The 24,783-nt window shown below is 40.5% G+C and overlaps 1 protein-coding gene across 3 annotated transcripts in view; it reads right to left on the reverse strand.

Moving 5' to 3' along the window:
• igsf9bb (immunoglobulin superfamily, member 9Bb) overlaps nucleotides 1-24,783 on the reverse strand; it is a 99,190-nt gene that overhangs the window by 22,696 nt on the left and 51,711 nt on the right. For 2 of the 3 annotated variants that reach the window (XM_032576648.1, XM_032576650.1), the window contains exons 6-17: nucleotides 23,548-23,689; nucleotides 22,027-22,172; nucleotides 16,815-16,957; nucleotides 16,556-16,696; nucleotides 16,027-16,143; nucleotides 15,642-15,792; nucleotides 15,096-15,219; nucleotides 10,882-11,057; nucleotides 8,251-8,477; nucleotides 3,885-3,969; nucleotides 1,331-1,495; nucleotides 586-631 (exon numbers count right to left, since the gene is read on the reverse strand). In XM_032576648.1, the coding sequence (XP_032432539.1) occupies nucleotides 586-631; nucleotides 1,331-1,495; nucleotides 3,885-3,969; nucleotides 8,251-8,477; nucleotides 10,882-11,057; nucleotides 15,096-15,219; nucleotides 15,642-15,792; nucleotides 16,027-16,143; nucleotides 16,556-16,696; nucleotides 16,815-16,957; nucleotides 22,027-22,172; nucleotides 23,548-23,689 (1,663 nt within the window). The remainder of the gene's footprint in view (nucleotides 1-585; nucleotides 632-1,330; nucleotides 1,496-3,884; nucleotides 3,970-8,250; nucleotides 8,478-10,881; nucleotides 11,058-15,095; nucleotides 15,220-15,641; nucleotides 15,793-16,026; nucleotides 16,144-16,555; nucleotides 16,697-16,814; nucleotides 16,958-22,026; nucleotides 22,173-23,547; nucleotides 23,690-24,783) is intronic. The other variant, XM_032576649.1, reaches the window with a different exon arrangement.

Here is a 24,783-nt window from a genome sequence, read left to right on the forward strand (position 1 = left end):
AATAAATCCTATATTTAGGATATTTCTATTAGCTGTTTCAGTTATTCTAAACTACTAAACAATTAGATATCAATTATACTGTTTATAGAATCCATCTATCTATTAACTCTGCTGCTTGATGGGAGCCTCATCAAGTCAGCTGTTGGTCACAGTGTTCAGTCTACATTACTGATGCGGATAAAAGCGCTGCAGATTGACCTCTCCGGGCATCGTGAGGGAAACATTTGTCCAAAAACAATTTGAGTGTTCATCTCTGTATTTATTGCCACATCGGATAGACTTGATTATCTTGATCAAATAATAGTGGCTGGTCTAAAATAGGTCAAAAATAACTTTTACACAAATGTTTAGTGCTTAAAGTAAAGATCTAATCCTGTTAAAGAAAAAGTTGTTAGAAAGCAGTTGTCTTTTCAGTAACTTAACTCTTGCACTCATGAGAGTGCTGACTAATAGGAATCAATGCGATCAGAGTAAACCTGGCTATTGACAGTACTTAACACAAAAACCTCAACAAATGCAACAGAAATCCTCATTAGCGTTTGGGTGTTTGTAGGAGTGCATTGGTGTTCTGGGAGGAATACTTACGGTGTTTGCATGCTTTTTCTGAGGTGGGTTATGGACAGAGGGGGATCTGGAGAGTGGGAGAAAAATACAAGACAGTTTTACTGTTATCAAAGTTTATTTGCAGGCGGGGTAGACGTAAGAGAACAAACGACAAAAAAGGCTCCCACAAAGTCTATACTGTACTTTACTGACTTGAACGCTCTTTCACATATCACTGAGCTACTTCATATAAGAGAGGACACACAGCCGTTATCAAGTGGATCCCTTCTAATCTGACAGATGAGCACTTTTAATAAATGAATGGTGTAGAGTCAAATAGTTGATTAAATGACCCGTAGCCCAGTTGTCCTACAGGATTTTTCTGAATTAAACTGATCCCATTTTCAGGAAGTCTAGCACTCCCTTCACTGCATTCGTGAGGTAATGTAGAAAATCGGGTCTCGTTAACAAAGTCTTAATAGGCTCTGACACTTTCTCACATTTTGTTGACTTCAAAATGTGAAGTCAACAAAATGAATGAATAGCATAGCAACAATCAGTGCAATGAATACCTTCATTCGGTCTTTTCCCTCTCATTTATCATATTACTAGATGTGAATCAATTTTTTAAAGGCCAAAATTATATTAACAATTTATTTAGTAAGTTTAACAAGAGAAGCAGAAATTAGTCTAAGACGATATGGAGAAAAAATGGCGCAGAATAATATAATATTAGGGGATTTTATGACTTAGAAATTGTGGGAAGAAGACAGAATCTTCCCCTGACCTTTTTTCTTCTTGAGCTTCTTCCGGCGCTGCTTGTTGACAAAGCAGGCAGCCATTGTACTGAAGAGGACGGCTGCAGCCAGGAAGCAGATGGTGGCCACGATGCCAGCCACCACAGGCCGCGTCAGTCCACGCTCCTCCACCATCTCTGGAGGGGGGAAGAAATCTGCGAGGCGACAACCCAAATCCAGAAAACTTCAACAACAACAGCAAACTCCTAGCATGGAGGAGATAAAAGAAGTTGTTGGCAAAGTTGTGGTAGTAAGGATGGAAAATGACGATTAACACAGGAGCTTTTTATCAGCACAGTAATGAAACTTTTGTAAATGTTTCATTACTGTGAAATGAAACGCACGCGTTGTGACTTCGCTCGTAATGAACACTACATCACAGAAGCAGTTTCTCACTCCTGGTTCCTGGCTGATATTTGCTTTGGGATAACTATCCAAATGTGAGAACGGAGGAAGAGGACACAGTGTCCCCTGAGAGAACACCCAGTGCTCAGAATAACCAGGTAAGATTATTAAAGTGGGTTTGAACTTCCTGTCTCCACATTACTGTGCTACTTTTTGGAATGTTAAAAAAAAGACACATTTTTTTGAAAGACTTTGAAAGTTTAAAAAAAAAAAGACTAATAAAGCCTATAAACACTTTTCATTCTCAAAAACTTTGAGCTTTTGGTGCAGTATTTATAAGTGGTGCAAAACATTTCACCTTTCTTCTGACCAACAATGAAAACAAGTCATGCTAGTCAGTCTTTTTACAACTCACCTCTTATGACCAGTTTGGTCAGGTTACTGGAAAATAATAGTTACTAATTACTGGTTACTTCCTTAAGACAGTAATCCAGTTCTCTTTACTGATTACTTATTTTTAAAAGTTATTGATTACTAAGTACTCTAGTTACTTTTCAAAGAATGATGTCCAATCTGAATACACAGAGTGAAGTATCTTTCATCCTAATTCTGTTCCTTCTGCATATTTCTTCATCTAAAACTTAATCAATTGAAACTCTCTTTTTAAAACTTTAAAATTTTATGAAATGGAACAATCTCTGTTTTCAAGAGTTTTGTTGAATATGTTTTTAATTATTTCATTTATTTTTTGTTTTACCTTCACTAGTAAAACTTGAATATATGTATATACATTTATAGTCAAACTTATAGATTTTCAGCATTTTTTTTTTTTTTTTTACTTTTTCCGTGTACTCTGGTAGCCAAGCAACAACATTTTGTTGCCAAGTTCGCTGTCATGTCTAAGTCTATTTTAACCGACTTTCAGCACATTCCACTGTATTTTAAGGCAACAAAGTCTCTCTACTGTTAAATTGCGTTTTCTCCTATCCACAGTATAAAACACAATTATTGTTTTTTTCTGTTTACAGAGCTGCTTTTGTTATGGACATATTTAATAGATCTTGGTATGCCCTGAACAAAGATTGAAACTGTGTTTGGTTCTCTGTTTTTATTCTTGATGATTCTCAACTTGCTTTACGCCTGCAATACCACTTGATGCGATTTTCATTGAACACCTTTTGTCCTGTCCTTCATTTGCTGGTTTCATGTGTTTGTCGGTGACGTCAGTTTATTGAATGTGTGATCCAAGATTACTGAAGCTCAGCAGAGAAATCTGGGCACTCTTGGGAAGAAACAGGTGGATGAGAAGACTAGGAAAATGATCATCCAATCAGGACGGTGCAGAAGCCTCCCTCTCTGTGGATTTCCTCATTATGCCTGCAGGCCTAAGCCATTAAAAGCTCACAATAAGAATTAATCACTATCCCAGATCCCTCGTTCCAAACACTGTGAATACTTCTATGTTGTGTTTACACTATTTTGATCTCTGGTTTAGCTTGATGTTGTAATATGTTGAATCGGCAAAAACATCGTAGATCACTACTAAATATAAGGCGGGCGGGTCAAATTGTTGACATGTGTAAAAATCAACAAAGAATGTTCAGTAGGTTTTGGTCACGACTACTTCAAAGCTCCCCAACTACAACCAGTAGAGGGCAGCAGAGGCCTAATATGAAAGCGACAGCGGTCTCTGTATTAGTTGCCAACAGCTGTTTTACCAAACGATGTGTACTCAGTGACCTTTGCAGGGGCGCCGCATCACATTCTGAGGCTTGATTTCAGAAAGCAAACAGATATCAGTGGTGTAGCTAAAAATAGGCTGATTTCTAATTATTTCTCTTTTGAGCATAAAGAAAGCCAAAGAGTCAGTGGATGCTGGGTAAACTGATGATGTCATACTTATCAGAATGCCACGAAAGAGTGTGCATGTCAATGGAGTCTTAATTAAATAGCGCTGATAGAGCAAAATGTTAAGCTGAAGGTGCTGTGGGTGCAATGCATAAGTAGCAACAATCTGTCTCAGAGATGCAAGGATGGCCTGATGTTGCGCAGACGTTACAGGCAAGGGGGTGAACTGAATGAAAGCCAACGAGCTGCGCTGCACTTTCTAATGCATTGTGATACAGAATCCTTCAAATGTCCTGTTGCCTTGGAGAATACAGAAATAACCACAGAAAGTCGCATCTAGTGAGAACTTACCTGTGCTGGACACTCCCACTACGTTACTGGGCTCGCTGACCATGTCGTCCATGACGGCCATGACGCGAAACTCGTACCAGGCCTCCTGGGAGGAGAAGAACAGAGGAGCCGTCAGGATGTTAAAATAAGCAGAACAGATCAGACTAAAGGCTTCAAACAACCACAGAGCTAAAAATACTTCTTTTTTTCCCCCACTACACCAGCCACCTGAGAAGACTCTGAGGAAGCTCACTCTGCAAAAGACAATGACGTTATGCGCACCCCCGCCCCGTCACAAAAACTGAAAGTCCATTTATCGTCCAGGTACTAATAGGTAAAATGGTGCCACTTCAGAGTATAATAAACAGTATAAAACAGAATTAGATAGGTTATCAAAAATCTATAGCATGAGTGTGAAAACTCACTTGGTAAATAGTAGAAAATAAATACTGACAAAAGGATTGAACAGATAAACTAAGTGTGATAATATAAACAACAATTTAACAGGAGTTCAGCCTTTGAGGCAGAAAGTCTGAGGGAAACATTTCAATAAGTTCATGGGTAGGGAGAGAGTAGTAAATGTTCAGAGGCACCGGCCCATCCATCGTCTACACCAGCGTGGTGGAGTCGTGGGGTGGTGTGGGGTCTGTCTGCAGTGGTCACTGGGTGAGAATCAAGGTCCACCTTGGACAGGTCGCCGGTTCATCACAGAGCAACACAGAGACAAGCAGGACAAACAACCATGCACACACACTCATGCTCAGAGCCCCATTTCTGAAGAAGATCCGGGACGGTTTAGGGACAATCCAATGAGCTTCTTAGCTCCCCTCAATATCCTCTGAGGTACCTAAAGCCAGGGGCCGGCAACCCAACATGTTGAAAGAGCCATATTGGACCAAAAAAACACAAATCTGTCTTTCTTCTTTTCCCCTTTGCTCTCCAGGGCCCACCACACACTAGTTGGTTTGTTTACAACAGCCACCTGCCTCGCCCCCCGCCAGCTGAAAGAAACGTGTGTCACAGGCTATGACGCAAATCTTTGTTGACAGAAATGTTGAAATGTAATTTTTATTCTACACATTTTTATAGCATTGGAAAACGTTAAGAATGATTGTGTCATGTTTGTCCTCCTACAGAAATCATATTAAAACAAAAAATATATTTCCCATCCCCACCTTTTTCCTTTTTCTAACATTTTTGGAAAAGCTCCAGGGAGCCACTAGGGCAGCGCTAAAGAGCCGCGGGTTGCCGACCCCCGCTAAAGCCATCTGCTGTCTTTATCGCATATGTGATGAGGCAGGAAGAGGGCCAGGGGGCGTTCAGGTTGTGAGTTGGTCATCTCCTTGGTTTTGACTAAATAAGGATGTACCTTTGGTGGACAATCACACCAGCTATAGGTAAGTGAAGGAATAGTCCAGAACAGACATATGCAATATATATATAAGGTATATATAATGACTTAAAATTTTTTAACAGCATTAACTGCTATTTTATTTATACAAGAGTTTCAGCCAGAAACTTTGCATTCATGCGTTTCTGGTACGCCCATAATTCTGACGAACAAGCAGCCTCCCCAAACAGTATTGAACAAAAACTTGTTTCTCTTGGCCCACTGGGAGTTTGTTTTTGCTTCAAAAAACAATCTGATGGGACGCTGGAAAAGACGTCGATGTTGTGTTCAAAATAGTTGGTCTATCAGCAAAACTCTTCAAGCCTAAAACAGCATCTCAGTGCTAAACACATAATTTAGCAGCAAAAGAGGTTTTTGAATTGAAAATGTTGCTTATTTTCTCGACATTTTCTTTTCAATTAAGATTCAAATAATTAATTACATGTACTCAGTAATGTCATATACGTACATATATATCTCAGTATATACTGTATATATATATATATATGTTGCTGGACTGTGCTGGCTAAAGCCGCGAATGAAGGTCAACAGGAAGAAAAAATGTCTCCTATTTGCGTCATACAGAAGTGTCAGGACTTGGCAGAGGCCAATGTGGGTTGTGTTAGGGTTTTCATCAGTAGCCGTCCTATTCAGTTTCCCAGCATGTGTTGCATATAGATATCAGAGTGCCAGGCATCCAGAAATGACAGTCACACAAATCCATAATATGACCATCAGCAGACTCCATCATGTGCTGGTAATGCGGTCCAATGCATATCTGCTGACCTTCACTCACTCTTCTGATTGGCTGCCCAACACCCCAGCAACAGCCTAATAACACTACAATAGTGATGCCACAATGGAAATCCCATAGAGGGCCTTTGATTATGTTCCAGCTTTTTTTTTTTTTTACGCAGCCATCACCAGTTTGCTTGTGCACCAAGTCACATCCATCAGTGCATTTCTTCTGGCAGCTTCAGTATTTCTGTCAGAGTCTGAAGTTTGAACCAAAATGACAGGAGAAAAAAAATGGAGTTTCTTCTCTCTAAGGTGTCACGTCATTCCCACGTAAAACACCTGGAAATGAAGCGGTGCTAATGAAGCGGTGCTAAAGGAGGAGAAAACAGGCTGAAATTAAAGGAGCAGATGAACCACACGTCTAAATAACAGACATGGAAGTACAGAACGTATTTAATCTTTTTCGACTCGATGATCTCGGGTCGTCCTGTTTACTACTTGTTTCAAGACACTTTGCAATGCAGCTGGCTTCACACTGAGCTGTCGGCAGAGATGGACAGATTGAGCAATGTGATCAGTGCAAACATTCACTTTCACACATACGCAAATACGGAGAATAGCAGACTGAACAAACCTTGTGGTTTAAGCGCTTTAACCACAGAGGACGAAATCCGCAGCAGCGAAGTTACACAACCCAGGTGTAATGTGTGTGTTTGAGTGAGGCAACAAGAGAGATGAAGTGTGTGTGGGTGTCTGCGGGAAGAGCAAGGAGAAATAAAAGCACTTTTGTGGACCTGAAAGTGGCAGCCAGATTAAAGAAAGATGCTCAAACATGTTGCGGCGGCGCTGGGCTGCAAGAAAACGACCGTTTACTCAGAGCGCACCAGTTTTACGCTCAAGGTTTTTCTTTCTTTGCCTTTTTTCCACTTTAGCGTTCTGTTAAAATGCATTTATTAGTTTCATGTTTTAGTGTTATGTCTTACTGAGATAAAATCTATAGATTCCCTGCACGTTTTACACCGATCCAGAACTAAACCGTAACACAGAAGCAGCCTAATCAGCTTGTGCACACCTGCCCTGTTACTATGACAACCGTGCCGAACGTGACGGCATATTATTGCACGGAACACGATAGTGTTAATGAAACTGTTTTATTTGTGGTGAGCTGACATGTGAGGCTGATTAGTGATCGTCGTACAGGCCCCCACTTCACACCTTCAACTTCTAGATGCAGTCACAAAACACGCTGCGTTACTTCAGAAAGTTAACAAATATTTATCAGTTAATAATGAAAAGCCTTTATTAGCTTAAAGAGTTTACTATATGACACTGAATTTTGCACAAAATGATTGGCTCAAATCAATTTCTCAGACTAATTAGCAGACTGCTTGCTATAACAGAGGGACAGATGTGTTTAAAAGTCTTGTCATGCAGACATGGTTTCTTTGTGTCATAAGGTTCTGACTTTTAAGCTAACTGTTGCTAAAAATATCGCAGCTCAAAGCACAGTTTTCTGGATCACCAAGAGCTTTAGGGTGAGAAGCTCAGCTGCAGTGATCACGATCCAAAAGTGTGCACGGAGTACCAGGATCTCCACTGACAGAGTGTGTTTTAGAATCATGCAGATTTTGCTTAACATCAGCAGCGAGTAGTCGTGAGGGCTTCTGCACAAACAGGGAGATAAATGCATTTAGATCACTGTCTTTTTGACAAGAAGGGCAACAAAAACACCCTATAATGAAGGAAAAATAACAAAAGAGACTGAAATTCTTTAGGAAGGACAAAGATTGACATTAGAAGACGGGCACAAAGTTATTTTCTCTGATGAATCACTCAAGGTGTGTTTTATAGCACAATCAAGTAACTGTTTTAAATTAAGTTGTTATAAAAATGTGGCCTATATCAAACCTGACTTAAAAGATATTTGATTTACTAAATTAAAGCCTTGAAATTGGGCCTCTGTCTCTTTAAGAAGCTGATACTTCTTACACAACGGAACTGAGGTTCCTTACAATTGAGCCCAAAAACATCAACAAAGACCTATGTTTTTTGAGCAACATTGTACAAGGCAAAAATTTGAAAAAGGCGACTCAAAGATCTGTGAGCAGGAAAAGTCATTGGATCTTAATCTCATTGAGTAAATGTGGTCACTTCTCAAAAGGAAGGCAAAGCAACATAACCCCAAAAAACCCTGATCGCCTCTAAGCACTGAAAAGACAACCAGTCAGGATTTGGCAGAGCGCCTGGGATGTGTTCTACCTGGATAAGGTCTCGGGCGAGCAGCTCCAACTCTCCTGCAGGAATGCTGTCATCCAAGATCTCCCATCGTTCCCCCAGACGGAACTCCATTACATAATGCTGGATAGGTGCTGTGTGATTGGCAGGTGGGATCCAGGTGAGCAGGACTCCCTGCTGCGTGCGATTGGCTGTGAGGCACCGTGGTGGGGTAAGCAGCACCAATGGTTCAGGGGTACTTGTAGGAAATACTGAAAGAGCATATCAGCATCAGTGATCTGTCTACATGGTTTAAGATTGAAGATTTTTCTTGAGGTAAGCTTCTGTTTCGTTACAATTCTCGACATTTCACGACAAAATGCTTGAGCAGTAGTCCACAAATTATGAAGCGAGAGAAGGTTTTGGCTGTGTGCAGTTCACTGCTTTGAACTTTTGCACCACAAACTTTGTTTTTTTTTTTATTGGGATTTCCATGTGTCAAACCAACACAAAGCTGTGCATAACAGTTTGTTTCAATAATCTGAAAAGAGTATAAAACGCTATCTCAAACTTTAAACATTTGAAAGAGTGCTGTTCCGTCCATGATCTAAACATGGAAACATTTCTACTGAGAAATGGACGTCCACCTAAATGAACAGGCTGGGAAAGAAAAGCTTTAATCAGAGCGAAAACCAAGAGGTGAGAGCTCTGGAGGAGCTGCAGAGATTCATATCTCAGGTGAGAGCGTCTGTAGTCATATGCTCCAGAAACCTAGCTTATACAAAAGAGTGGAAAAAATGGAAGAAATTGCTAAAAGAAATCCACAAGTGATCTTTTTGTGGAAGCAGGTGCTCCAGTCAGAACGCACACCATATTTTAAAGATGTTTGTTTTTTATATGGGAAAGCCAAGTATTATTTTCATTTCATTTCACAGTATTGCATTCCTTCATCTTGGTCTAGTACAAAAATCCCAATTAAATTGACTGTAGTTTCTAAGTGTAGCATAACACAAGAGAAGTGCAAGGGGTGTGAAAACTTTTGCAAGGTTCAAGAATGTCCTACACGGGGCGTGCCGTGGTGGTGTAGGGGTTAGCGTGACCCGTATTTGGAGGCCTTGAGTCCTCGACGCGGCCGTCGCGGGTTCGACTCCCGGACCCGACGACATTTGCCGCATGTCTTCCCCCCTCTCCTTCCCCGTTTCCTGTCAGCCTACTATCATTTAAGGGACACTAGAGCCCACAAAAAGACCCCCTGGAGGGGTGTAAAAAAAAAAAAAAAGAATGTCCTACACAAAGCGTGTGTTCTTCAAGGTGCAACTTCACTACTTTTACCATTTGAATTTTTTTTAAAAATTACAATATTGCATTTTAACAAAACCGAGTGTTTGGAATCACAGCTCCACTTCAAAATCCTGCAATAAAAATTGTGCAGAGGCCAAAAAAGACTCCAGAGCCAAAATACTGATTGTCAGCATGTCTACCAGTTCCACTGGTTCCTTCTTGAGTAGAACCAAGAAATATGAAATCTGTAGATTTTTTTTATTTATTTAGAGATGAAGGATGGAATGCTTCTAAGTGAGAGAGAGAGAGAAAGAAAGAAAAAGAGAAAGCAGGAGCAACCCAGCAGCAGAAAGCTTTGACCTCTGGGTTTCTCCTCCTTGGCTCACACATAAAGTGGTGCAGCGCGGTTAGTTATCTCCATTTTCAGCATGTCACTTATCTTTGAATAATAATCTGTGACAGCTTCATTTGCACTTAGACTGAGCAACATTAGCAACCCTCGGCTCAAAGCTGAAATAACCAAACTAAACCCATAACTAAACCCATACCAGTTACTCTGATAACTGCTGGTTAAACAAAAGGACACCTTTACTAAATAAGAACAACAATCACTTTTAAGATGTTAAAAAAGCTGTTGTAATTATGACTTTAGATTTAAGCAATAGAAACCCTGAATCAATCTTTGTAAAAAAAAATAAAATAAAAAAATTAAAAAGTCCTTTGACTGGGAACAAGATGCTGAGTTTAAAATATATGTTCTAAATATTCAATTAAAATTTTATTCAATTTAAAAATATTTTGTTTCAGAGGGAAACTTTAATGTTGTCATAACTCATATCATCCAAGTGTCTTCACACAGTCATGGTGGATGGTGATGCTGTGGGCAGGAAGGATCTCCAGTAGCAGTCAGGCTTGCAACACATCTGAAGACCCCTTATTAAAGACATTGTTTCTGTATAATACTACTGCCACACACAACCATCATAACATGCTAATAGCTCAATATTCAGATAGCAGAGAATATATTCCACACCATTGGTTTTTGGCAAGCTCTGCTAATCCAACTCATTTGCTTTTGCAGCTGCTCTGAAAAGCTCGATCAGCAGTCACATGCTCACCCCTACAGACCTGAGCAGCACTGAAGATAAGTAAGTGAGTAAAGTTTATTTATAAAGCGCCTTTCACAGACAGAATTGAGTTCTGAGCAACCTTACAGAAGCAGCACTTACTCATCTATCCGGTAAAAAAAATTACCTGATAATATTTATGAACATAGAAGTGTACTGTGACTTAACATAACAATTAAACAGGTGGTTCACTTGCTTTTGTATTCACCCAGCCTCTAAAGTCACATTAACTTAGGATTTCTTCCCAGTGAGTGGCTGTTATACTCACCTAGAGTGTTCACAGTGACGACCTCGCTGAAGGGGCCTGTGCCAAGCTTATTTTGGGCCAGGACACTAAACTGGTACGTTGTCTCTGGCTCCAAGCCCGGCACCACCATCCAGTCCTGGCCTCCAGGTACCGGTATGGAAACCCAGTCGTGTGGACCTAAACGCTCCCTCTTCAGCCTGAGCAGAAGTGAAATGTGAATGGACAAACAGGAAGACATGCATGGGGGAAAAGGACAGTAAAATAATGGAACTGTCTCAGTGATCCTCTTGTTCATGTCTCTAACACTTATTGATGCCTTTAGAAACTGGATATTTCATCTTTTGGGTAGTTGATGGAAAGTGGATCTGATAATACGTTACCCTGTTGGTGTGTTACACTTGAACAACTCCATAACTACAAATGAAGAAGATCCTGACTGTAAAATCCAACATGGCTGCCACATACACACAGTCATCAACTTCCAGAGCAGTTAGCTTGGTCAATGCGTACAGGAAATAGCGAACCTGACAACTGTTTATCTTGCATGTGGAACATGGTCAGGTTAGCTGTGATGTACCTCCATGGTAATCTGTGTGTAACACACCATGTCTGCCTCCTTAATTCAATACAGCACGACCAGTTTGACACAATAAGCAGCAAGGCCACTGCTTGTTTATGCTAAGTTTGTGATTCAGTTCCAAACTGCAGACTGCTGGGCTTAGCTTCAGCTAACAGTTGCCGAGGCAGTAAATATGTCAATTACATTGGAAGATTCTTTCTTTCTTTCTGCAGCAATTCACTAAAACATTAACATTTTAATGCAGTTTATTCTTTATTCAGAACATGGCAGCCAGTTAATAGTACCAACGTCATGCTGTTGCATTTTGCCATTTGGCCATGCCATACACTCACACTGAAAGATCTGCATCACCAACTGAAGCACACAACTACACACATGCAATAACTTTGCAACTGTATCCATAGCACTTATTTACTGTAAAGAAATACAGGGTTGTATAAATGTATACAATAACAGGAGCTAAAAATATACAAACCGCTTGGAGTACAGTTTTAAAAGGTGATAAATGTGATGTTTACATTTCTACAGTGCATTTAATATTGTACCTTGAAAAAGTATTCAGAGCTCGTGATCTTTTTAATTTCAAAACATTTCATTGGGATGTTGTTGTGAAAGACCAACACAAAGTAATTAATAAATGTAAGGTAGAAGGAAACTAACATGTTTTTTTTATTGTTATTTTTACAAACTGAAATCAGGAGAATACATTAACATTCAGTCCCATTTTCTTTAATTTGTCTACGTAAAGCCCAGTGCAATCAGAAACCACCTGCTCAGACTAAAAAAAGATTTGCGCCAAAGTATGGACCTTAAAGCAACATGAAAGCCAATGTTAATAGGAAACCATAAGAGAAAAAAAGTAACACAGCACATCACCCTAAGCACACCGACCTCGGCGGTGACAGGATTATGCTGTGTGGAGGCTTTATTTTAACAGGGACAAGACAGCAGGTCAAAGTTCATGAAAAAGTTAATGGAAGTAAATACGTGAAGAAATCTTGTTAGAGATCAAAAGTCTTGAGGCTGTGGCAGAGGTACACCGTCCGGCAGGATATCCATCCTAGGAATCCAGAGTTATAATGGAATGATTTAGATTTTTAAAAAAGATTTATATATTGGAATGGCCCAGTCAAAGTCCAGAACTAAGTCTTTGGAAAGACACAGTAATTGAGGTCTCACTCTACTCAGGCTGACTGAGCTTGATGAGTAATGAAAGGTGGGCCAGCCTTTCATAGTCAACATGCGCAGATCTGGTACATATTACAAGCCACAAAGATTCACTCTAGGAAGTGTTTTCAAAACCATGCGTCCTTCCACTTGACATTTACAATAATACACTATTTAGTGTTGATCTGATGCATAAATTTCCAATGAGATATATGTAACTATATTTACAGTGCCTATGAAAAAGCACTCCCTTGGAGGATTTACACTTTTTATTGCTTTTACAAATCATCAGTGATCAACACAATTTGGCCTTTTCGACAAAAAACAAACAAACTTTAACATCAAATTGAAAACTAATTTGAAAAAAAATAATCACAGTTTAATAAAAATATCTAACATAAAATAAGTGATTGCATCAATATTCACTCCCTTGAATACCGTTTATGGGTTATGTATTTTTTGATGTAACAAAAACTAAACATTCAAGGGGCGTGAATACGTTTCCGAGTCACTGCACATCTTCTATTAAGCGGTGTGACAAAGTCAGCTGTGCAGGAATCCATCCGCGGCGTTTTGAAGGCTCTTCTAAATGACAGCAGGGCTGCAGTGACACCGGCCATCCGAGTGCTGATCACACAGGCTCACTGTCAGTATGAATATCTTTAATTAAAGCCGCTGTCTGCTTGTTTTCCTATTCGTTCTGCTCTCTGGTTACTTCACTTTATTAATAAAACATGATGGGTGGCAGTGATCAGAATAAAATTAGGACTTGACAGATTTTTTTTATAGCACGTCTGAATCGGGAATCATCACCTCTGTCACCTTGTACTTTAAATATATTCCCTTTTTACACAATTCAGACTTGATTATCATGCACTGTAGTTTACCATCACTTTTTTTTTTATTATACCACATAATTATAGCTACACATACTGTGTTACAATGTTGATAGCCTAAATCAGGGGTGTCAAACTCATTTTCTGCCAAATCAAGATCATGAATGCTCTTAAAGGGCCGGTTGTACCAGAATGTATTGATAAAACCTGTTCACAAACTGTTAAAATATTAATGAATTCTTAAAATTAAAACATTATTGAACATCTTTTCAGTCCCTCCAGGCTTTTGTGATTCCTTTTGTGATTTTTTGCAATAAAACACAAGTGTTTGTGGTACTACTTTGGAGATGTTTGCGAGATTTGCGCTTATTTATGACGGTAAATGCGACTTTTTATTACTCGCTGTATAGATTATGGACAATAATCTGACATCATTTAAGGCTGAGGCAGCTGTTTTGTACAATTCAGAAAGCTTTTGACAACTTTTCAGAAAAATCTGCAATAAACTCCAAATTATTAGTACAAAAAAAGTGCAGGGATTTGTTAATTTTTTGTGAATTTCCACGATAATCCTAAAAAAAAACTGGAGGAAATGATTGATATAATTTGGCAGCAAACAGATAAAAGCTGCACTGACTTGATTGATTAGGTAATATTTAAGTAAACATAGTGTCTAGTCTAGAATCTAGAGGGCCACATGAAAAGCTGTGGCGGACTGGATTTGGCCCACGGGCCTTGAGTTTGACACACGGCCTAAAAGCTTAGACAGACTTAGATTTTTCTTTCATCATTTTGCTCCACAGTTTATTTGTAGGACATTCAAATTTCAAACACCAAAGTTACTCTGAGTCACTGTCCAACAGCAGAAATAGCAACAATGAGCTATTTACTATCCTGATTACCAAGTTAAATATTTGGTCAGGTGTGATGTCATGAAGGCTCAGTCTCCACTGTAAATAAAGGATCAATTAAATCATCTTCTGTTCATCGTTGTGTTGAAGACATGGCATCTCAGATTGATGTTATAGACCAATAAAAACTGTTTCTAGTTTTGTTTGTAGGGGTTTTGTGGATTACTTGTGGGCTGTCAGTGTCATAATTAACACAAAGCAGCCAGCATGCTCCAAGTCAAGACAATTCAGGAGAACATTTCATGAGGGAGTTTAGGAATTTGCTTGTAAATATTTTTCCTTTACTCAGTTTGAATATATTCAAGTTCACATACAATGAGAGCTTTTTAAAAGAGGATTATGACAAAATTCTGCTCTTTTTTTTTATCAAATACATTTCAACTTATAAATCAACTTGCTCCGTAGACAGTAACGGCTTGCTCAGATTCTTATCATATCAGAAAATGTTTCCATTGTATTAAGTATTAGCTACAACAAGCATTTCAACTGAGGCCCAGTCAAGCAGAGCGATGCAGCGGCAGCAGCAGGGTAGAGTTGGGTCATGTTCAGATAGGTTGCAATCACCTTTCTTTTTTTTTTGTCTTTAAAAACTCACTGAAACTGGATTTCCTTGTACTTTCCCCATTTCTGCGGTTTTACAACTGCTCTGAACGTAACCCTAGAAAAGACATATCCAGCAACAAAATAAGGACATAATGAAGGAAGAAAAAGCAGGAAGCAAAGCATGCTGGGATGACTCACACATGGCCGTACCAGACTGAGTATGTCTGCTGGAAGCCTCCGTCGTAGCTGGCCTCCCAGGACATGTTGGCCCAGGTGGAGGAGGTTGCGACGCGGACTCTGGTGGGCGCGTGGGGGCTTGTGCCTATGAAAACGGGGGGGAAGTTTTTTAAAGGGGCATATTAGTCGCTGAGTGTCGCTGTTATGCAGACGTCATTCAGTTTACCTGCCAGACAAATTAACTGTGAGCCACGGAGGTTAAGAACCCAAGCAGCCCAAAGCACAATTACGTGAAAACAAAGTTTGACTAACAGTCTATAAAATCACAAGAAAAGCTTACAGAAATTAAAACAGGTATGTGTTAACATGAAGGAAAGGGTTCGGGTTAGTGAACTGAGATAAGCAACTGTTGCTGTCAATTAATTCGGCAAGGGTTAAGAGGCCATTTGCAAACAGCAACGACCAATAAAGCCATATAGAAGGAAGAAAGAAACTACTGCAACTTATTCTTGAAAGAAGTGGTCGTACAGATTATTCAATCACGGAGTGCAGTTAGTTTTTATGTACCTATGACTTGGACATGCGTGCTGGCAGTGATGCTTGTGGCAACGTTGGTGGCGACACACTCCCACTCCCCGTGGTCATCCTTCATGAGCGACTTCAGCTGTAAGCTGCCCCGAGGCAGAACATTGTGCTTGCTTTTACTGGGCTTCCCCACCTGCAGTCCGCCCCGCCCGAGGAAATAAGCAGACACAATGAACAAGAGGCACACGCAATCCAAAGTCTTAAACACTGAAGAAAGAAGGACAATGTTGTTAAGAGGCTTAGTCGATTCAATCTGAGGGGAGATTGCAAAATCCAAGTACTAAAATACTGAATGTGACACAGCATAAGGCACTGATTAACAAGAACGTGAAGAAACTGGAACTACAACAAGGTGTGAGGGTGGTACCTTCCTCCATGTGATATTCGGAAAAGGATCTCCTTCTGCTTCACATGGGATGACAAGTTCCCTTCCAGCCTCCTGCCTGTACTCCCCTCCAGGAACCACAGAGAATTTTGGAGGGTCCTGTACATTGGCGAGACAGCCGTAATGTGTAAGGGAAACGCTGAGTGTGCCTCAAGTTTACTTAAGGACTCCCGTTACATATCTGCATTGGTATCGGAAGAGAAAGTAGTAGATTGGTGCATCCCTACTAAAAACAAACAGTAATAATTATGTTCACCCATTCCATCGGTTCTTTTTACAATTTACATGATCAGCAGTTAATGTAATTACAGACGGCAGAATGTTACAGCGTGCAATTTCTCTATACGCAGCTGTTTTCTTCTTCTTTAGTTCTAGGCAGAGGTAAAGTAAAAGTAACAGAGATTTGACTATAATTTAAAGCATATCCACTGTAGGTGGGTAATCAGTGTGAGAAAAGGCTAAACGGTTTATGTGAAGTCCAGATCAGCTGCTGTGCTGCTGTTGTGTTTACCTTTAGCACCAGGGGAGCAGGAGGAGACCATCCCATGGATCCCAGGGCATTGTAAGGCATGCAGGTGTAGGTGCCAAGAGAATCCTCTGTCACCTCTGCAACACGGATGCTCCCATCATCAATCTGGCTCCAACCAGGGTACTGTGATAAATAATCGAAATGGTTTATCCACTGCATAACAAATCCTGAATATGTACATTTTTACTACACTATCTAGAAGTTTATAAAAATGAAGGCACAGAAAACCGAACTGAATCACCTTGTCTATCCGTAGAGGGAGACCGTCTTTTTTCCACTTAACCAGAGTTAGAGGGGGGTTGGCATCTACTGGGCAGCGGATGAAGCCTGGGAGACCAATGGCCACATAAATGACAGATGGCATGTTTACCACACGGGCAGGATCTGGTGATTACAGAAAGAGAAAAGGCGACTAATAAAAATCACCCCTTGTAGTGAGGGAAACCAAATGGCTGGTTATCGCAGCAGATGTGTGAGGAGGCTTGGGAAATCTCTCGGCTTTAGACAGCAGGCTCACCGCACAGTGACAAATTTATTCACCTGGCGTGGAGCACAGCTGATCTCAGAACAGCATTTGTGTATATCACTAATATTGATATACACTGATATTGATGTGTGGAGTAATTCAAGAGTAATTCATCAGTTTTATCCCAAATTAAATGCCATGAAAGGCTCCAACAACTGATGTGGCACACACAGTGAAAACAGTACGTTTCGCATGCTATCATTAAGAGCAGAGAGCATCTTACCTGGAGTACATAACTTCTACCTAAGTCTATGTTTACAGACTTCTATTCTAATAGAAGAATAGTGTACACACTATTCTAATGTGCGCACATCTACGGTTTCACAGCTTACAATAAAGTATTTGAGGTAAGTTGAAATGTGACGTCACACACACAAGATCCCGTCTCCCAGATCCCTGCTGGACGGCAAAATAATGGCTCGCCGACGATAACCGTCATTGGTTTTAGCTGTCAAGCTGTCAACATAACGCACTAAATTTTAGAAGAAAAAGGGACGCAGTGTTTTGCTATTAATTGTCAACATTATGACAACTAGTTAACAAGGCCCAAGGGTATCACATTTGAAATGTCAGTAAAAAGTTTTAATATAGAAGAATAGAGAGGGAGACGGAAGTAGGTCAGTTATGCTAGCTTGACTTTGACAGCCTTAACATGTAGATGTGCTGCAGAATTCGGTGTGTTTCACTGAAGATGAAGTCAATGCAGAAGATGCATCTAGAAGTCTGATTGGATGTGTACTCAGACCAGGTGAGGTGACATTGTGATGTAATCCGCTTCACTGACAGACTTCTTTCTTAGGATCATATTTATAATTTTCAACCATTGTTTACTTTTGGATTTAGAGAGTCTGGCTTCTTCTGGTGCAGAATTATAACAGACGCCTCAATACAATGACATAAAAGTAGGATTAAATGCAAAATGACTGCGTATCTGATTTAGTACCACATATGGAAATGGCACGTAGCAGATTTTATTATTTTTTTTATCCAATTGATCCATTCAGACAGTCATAAAAAATCAAATATGGGCACATTTGGGTCACATTTGCCTGCTGTGTGAATTTAGTCTTGGTCTTATCTGACCAAATCAAACATTTGCAGTTAAAGTCTCTGCATAATTTGGGGCGTGCCGTGATGGCCTAGGGGTTAGCGCGACCCATATTTGGAGGCCTCGAGTCCTCGACGCGGCCGTTGCGGGTTCGACTCCCGGACCCGACAACATTTGCCGCATGTCTTCCCCCTGCCCCCCTCTCTGTTTTCTGTCAGCCTACTGTCATATAAGGGACACTAGAGCTCACAAAAGACCCCTGGAGGGGTAAAAAAAAAAAAAAAAAAAGTCTCGGCATAATTAAGCCAAAGCATAAAAATGTTTATGTTTGGTATGCAGAACATCCATCAATCCGCCTATCGACACTACCTCCAGCAGTCATTGGGCTAGAGGTGAGACACACCTAGGACAGGTCAACACAGAGACACATGTCAAACAACAATGCGCACACACACACACACAACCACGCCCACCCACGACATCACACCTAACGGTGTCCTGCAAAGACACATTGCTGCAAACTGCTCCACTGTGAAGTCCATATGCAGACAAGAAAAGATTTATTTTCTGGTTTCACTCCCAAACCGGCTGACATACAGCGTCTAATGGTGGATATTATGACTCGGCGATGCCAAGATTTCACTTTTTGCAGCAGTTTTCTAAAGGTGAGGTTTAAAGCCTCTCTTGCCATCTACACACAGCCCAGAACTTACTGGAACAAAGATGTATTATGCTAATTATCCTTCCCTGCAAGGCATGTGAATAAACCTCCCACTTTCCCCTCCGCATCATAAAACCTTCTTTCAACTGGTGTTTGATTCAGTCATCAAACCCTTTTAAAATCAGACAAGGGGGGGGAAAAAAGAGGTCATTATTCTCTAAATAAGAATAGACCAAAAAAAAGGGAAAAGTTGCAGTTGATCCAGAAATTGAAGGACAGGGCAGAACATTGTGGTGCCTCACTAAGGTCAGGGAGGAGAGCTTCCCATTATGCACTGGGTGATAAGCATGAAAGATGAGGTGACTGAGTGGAGGAGGGGAGAGCTATCAGCAGAGCAATAGAGGGAGAAGAAGTGAGGCTGAGCGTGGGAAACAGGACAGGTGAGAGATAGAAGTGACTGCATGACGTAAGGCAGAGTGGAGCCGCTGGAGGAGAGCTGGCGATGGGATACTGTCACTGAGAAGCAGGGGAACAAAAGAGCTGCGAGGAAGAGAAAATGAGCAGCAGAGCAAGTGACTGAGTGAGGTGGGAAAGCTGGATGGCTTGGACAACTTAGGACTTGCAGCACGTCTGTCCTGAAGCCCAGACTGTGAGCCCAGAGGAGTGCCGCCACCGGCACCACAGACAAGAATATCAGCCAGGTTTCTAAATATAGCACTCAGAGAGCCCTATCGCTCACGTCGTGCTTAGTTCCCACTGATGCTGAGGGGAAGTTACTCGCTGGCACAGCCCTTCAAGGAAAAAGACAGGAAGAGAAAAGAGACAGAAGGAGAAGGGAGAACATTGATGGCTGACAGAAGGGGAGCAAAATGAAAAGAAGAACATCAGAGGAAATAATAGAACAGAACAAATCAGAGAGCCCCCTGCAGTCTGATGAGAAAAGTCACCAGTCTTACAGCAATGATGTAATCCCCCTTTTTCCTCACTCCTCCCCTCCCTCTCCTGACTGGTGTCGCCTATCTCTGTTCACACACACAGAAACACAGACCACAGACATACACAGCCATCCACGGAGTCGGGGGCACAGGAGAAATGATAAGGATCCGCCGCTTTAACTCGCATCACAGCGACCACCAATCGACGAGGTCTCGCATCTCCTCCTGCCTCTCCCTGTCTGCTCCAAACACCCGGCACAAGCTTTTCTACAGGCAACAGATTCACACAGGCTGGAGCTGCGAGTGACTGCTGAACCGCTGGAGCGCTCCAGCTCAGAAATGAGGAGGCAGTAACCCAGAGAGGGAGGGATAATATGTCAGTGAGCACATAAATGTACATAAATGAGTACAAATAGGAAATATAGAAATGATCTATTGGAATGAGAGGGAGGAGAGCAAAAAGAGAAAACAGGTGTTTGACTGGGATTAGGTTTTCACCTGTGAGAAGGAAGCAAGTGTCAGCCTGCTAGAGAGAACCAAGTGGTTCAATGGTCCAGAAACCAATCTTACACCTGAAGGAAACAATTGTTGGGAATGATCTACAGCAGGGTCTAGTTTAAACTAAACACACATGGAGAAATACTCTGTCACCTGATCTTTGTGCATATTCAGGTGATGGGAAATGGAGGTACACTCACGTCGCTCAATTTTACTCTAACAGGTCAGAATGATTTTAGGTGATTCTCCTCCCCCTGACCAACACTTCCCCTCACCCTCGCTGCTCATAGCCACTTCCACCCATCTCATAGCAGACAGGTAGGGAGTGGCTTCCCTCTGTGTTTACCTGTCATGTCCACAGAGCTGGTTTCTTTATTGTGTAGCGCAGCAGCAAAGCTCCATCATACAGAGTCTAAACATTACAACTGTCTGCTAAAATCCATCCATTCATGCAGTTTTTTATATCTAAAATCCAGGCACACCCAACTCAATAGATTGATTGACCTGCCTGCCACCCAATTGCAACGAATCGATCAGCAGAGAAAAAGGAACAAACTCGGTGTCTGTCAAGCTAATTACTGTTGTCAGGAAATGTGTTTGACAAACGCAGTAGCAACATTCGCTGTGTTTAAAAACAAGATTTGCAACCTGATATCCAAACTCTATCAGGTCAGATTACAGCGCTGTTACTTCGACAGCGAAAAATAATCAACAACCTCCCCGAAAGTTGCAATGTTTGTTTCACTCCAGCGGTTGGTGTCTCTCATTCTCTGACCACCACCCACACACATAAACCAGAAGAGGAAATTCACTGTAGGTCAATAACGTTAACAAACCTCCTTTTAGGTGTAGGGCAAATCAAAGATAAACAGATCAAACATTACTTGAGACGAGCATTGAAAGACTTGTCAGTTTTCCAAATACTTTTTTAGGAAGTCTAATCTTAGCACCATCAGCCAGGTTTAATCCACTTTAATCCAACTCTAGCTCATTTGTCTAGAAAGTCTTGTTCCTTTGGGGACGTGTGAATGTGTATTCGAACTGCGATTTGAACCGAAAAAGCAAACTCCAGTCAACCTAAAAACCCAGGCCTTTGATCGGTTGAAGGGAGCTCTGGTGTGGTTCGAATGCATGTGAGAACGGCAAGCAGACGAAACCGCTCCAAAAGCAGTAAGCCGTCAACAGCGCAGGGCATTCTGGGTAAGTGCAACCAAAACAAACGCTTGTGTCTGGCGCTAGCGGGAAGAGTGGTTTGTGATCTTTCACCAAAGAAAAAAGAGAAATCCTACAATCTCTAAAATCTGACGCCACTCCATTTTTGCTTACATTTTGCGAAGAAGGAAGTTGCACTGCTTCTTCTTCTGTCTTCTTCAGAGGTTTCTGTATTGCTTCTCTCAGTGGCCATCGCAGGCGAGGGAGTGAACACATTTTTCAAAGGCTAGTTTGATACAGTGCAGTGTGAGAGCGAACCGCACCAGCTGAAAATGTAGCAAATATCGCAAATCTGGTCCCCAATCAAACCAAGTCTACATATCAGATGTGAAAACCCACTTAAACACATTGGAAGCCAATGCATTTTCAATGGGACACTCTGACTTTGTGCTGCCTCAATACACCTATAATGCACATGAGGCTAATTTAGCATACAATCAGAGGAATCCATTAGAAGTGCTAAAAGTGTGAATAACATTTCAGAAGCACTACTATGAAGAAGATCTGTAACAAAATCTTCATCCTGACAACAAAAAAGAGGATAAAATTGTTAAACGTGGAAAGCTGACTTACATTGCACTGCTAGGTAGGCAGAGGCAGACGGTGGTGTGCCTAGGCTGTTGCTGGGGGAACAGGTGTATTTCCCAGTATCCTCGGGCTTGACTTGCACAATGATGAGGGAACCGTCAATGAGAATACTGACTCTCCGCTTGAGGTCACTGTAGATATGAAGAGAAGCACTGGGATCTAAATTCAGTAAGTCCCAGCAAGTCTGTTAAATCTGACCACCAGCTGCCTGGAAGTGGTGACCTAATGAACCATTTTTACACTAGTAATTTTTTCCAAAGAGTGCAACATTTAGTGGCAACTGTCCTCTAGACTGAAGCTCCCGCCTGGCAGTATTTTTCAGACCCTTTAAGACATTTGTTGTTTGTCATTTACTGACGAAAATATATTAGCAGATACATTCATCCTCTTGTCATTTGTGTATACAGTGAGACCGTTGTAAAAATTATAATACATGTATCCAGTTTTGTCATTTTTGGTTCATTTCCCTGTGGAAGTGGAGTTCTGACTCAGTCATAAAAGGTGCTTGTCACAGAGCATAGTTTATAAATCAAAGCGGAACGGCTGGATGTTGGGAACTCGACACATCCACTGGCTTCAAAGGTAACTGAACATCACAGCAACTCATATTCCCTCAACTTATTAAGTTTCTACCCTACAGCAAAAACATAATTCCAGCAAACAGCAGATAAATTTATTGATCCCACTACCAAAGATTTCACTATAAACAGTATTTCACTCTGAGAGTTTTAACCACCATCAAAATATATTAAACCACCATGTAGGTGGGCTGTAAACTGGGGAGAGAGTCGTTAACATAGGCGGACATCTCAAGCTACTGAAAATCACTGGCTGGAATTCATTTTGTTTTATTTTTTAGGGGTTCTGTGAATTTATTCTTACTTTTGACAGTTTCAAGTTATTTTAGGAGCCACTGTGGGCTTTTTGGTCCACGTGTGTAAGTGTTATAACGGTGCTGCACCTCTCTAACTCACAGTGAATTAGGTGGAAGACAGAAAAAAGCTTTGCATACGATTGTACAATTAAGCCATGTACTGTATATACAGTCATCTTCAGTAACTGCAGAGTATGGGTGCAAATGAGATTTGTTTGTCAGATTAAAAGTACCTTTAAAAAAAACTTTTTAAGCAGATTTAAACATGTGTATTATTAAAAGGAATATTTCAGACCGATCAGTCTGAAATATTCTACTCTCAAATGTCATGTTTTGATGACAGTAAGATTGAAGTCACAAATAACCATAAATTACAGAAATAAAGGCTTCAAGAGTGAGTTGAATCACTGAAATAAATAAGCTTTTCAATAATATTCTAGTTAATGTTACATGAATGTATATACGAAACGTTACGCATTGTATTTCCACACTTATCAGATTCAGTTAAAGAATTTTTCCCGCAGACAATCAGATCTTCGCAGGATTTTTTTATCGGTGCCGACGAGTAGACATTTCAATCCGGAAACGTAAGGCAGAAGAACAAACAATAATGAACATGATCATAACTTTACTTCTTGAAGAAGACGTTGTCCTCCTCCCAGAACCAGGTGTATGTCAAGTTGCGAGGATAGGCTTCCGCCTGGCAGGTGAAGAAGGCATCCTGCGAGATGTTCACCGTTATGTTCTCTGGTGGTGAGATAATAAACGGAGGGCCTGGTGGGAGCACAAAAACAGTGGCACACATACAGGGTGACTTTTAGCTCATTTAAGTAGTGTCTTAATGTGTCACATAAAAATGGTCAACTAAATATTTAAATTAAAGATATGCAGAGAAGTCGACTGATAACCAGTGCGGATTTTTAGCTAAACTAAAAACTGAAAACCCCAGTCCAGATTATACTAAGGTCGCCTTGACAACAGCACTCTTTGAAGTGGACTTTGTCTCAGCGTAAAAAACTAAGCCAAAGATATCCAGAGATATCAAAACCTTTTTAAACTTAAAATATTCTTTAAAAGGTCTGATGTTTCCTCTGTCTGCAAAAGAGTGAGTGAGAGTGAGACTTTCAGCAGAATCAAAAAAAAGTTATTCTTTTAGTTAAATCGAGGTTTAAACTATCTGTAATAGAACAGGCTGTATTTGAAACTTGGCATCAGCATGCTAACAAAATATTTAGTTAGAAATGGAGCTAAATATTTAGTTTGAAAATAAATATTTTTCTGGTAAACTACACATTTAGCTACTTGGCAAACTAAACAATAAACTAAATATTCAGCTTATTTAACTCTGAGTTGGAAAAATAAGTAGTTAGGCCTGAGTTAGCTAAACGTTTACGTAATTTACAAACTAAATATTTAGTTTGCTGCATAGGAGTTAAATATATAGTTGAACTAAATATGTACCTAGCCAACTAAATATTTAGCTTCAAACTAAATATTTAGAAGGCTCACTAAACACTTAGTTTAGTGAGCCCAACTAACTGAATAGTTAGTTTTAAAACAGTGACTTTAATAAATTAATGAATATCAAATATCATGGTGAAAATATGATTTTGAAAAATTAACCCCCAATTTTTCAACATTTTCCAACTCCACCAAAAGCAAGGCAGACATTTGTTTGCTCAGGATTCAAACTCTTACTTTCTGTAAAGAACAGCAGATCTGGTGGAGCAGAGAAATACCTTTCACTTTAGTGAAGTGTAAACTGCATGGTTGAAACTGGAGATAGAAAATGTCCTACAGGATAACAATCCAAAACATTTCAGAGACCAGGAAAGCTCACTATAATTATATCTGCATAAAATCACCTC

The sequence above is a fragment of the Xiphophorus hellerii genome, chromosome 11 (assembly GCF_003331165.1).
Source record: "Xiphophorus hellerii strain 12219 chromosome 11, Xiphophorus_hellerii-4.1, whole genome shotgun sequence".
Lineage (NCBI taxonomy): Eukaryota > Metazoa > Chordata > Actinopteri > Cyprinodontiformes > Poeciliidae > Xiphophorus > Xiphophorus hellerii.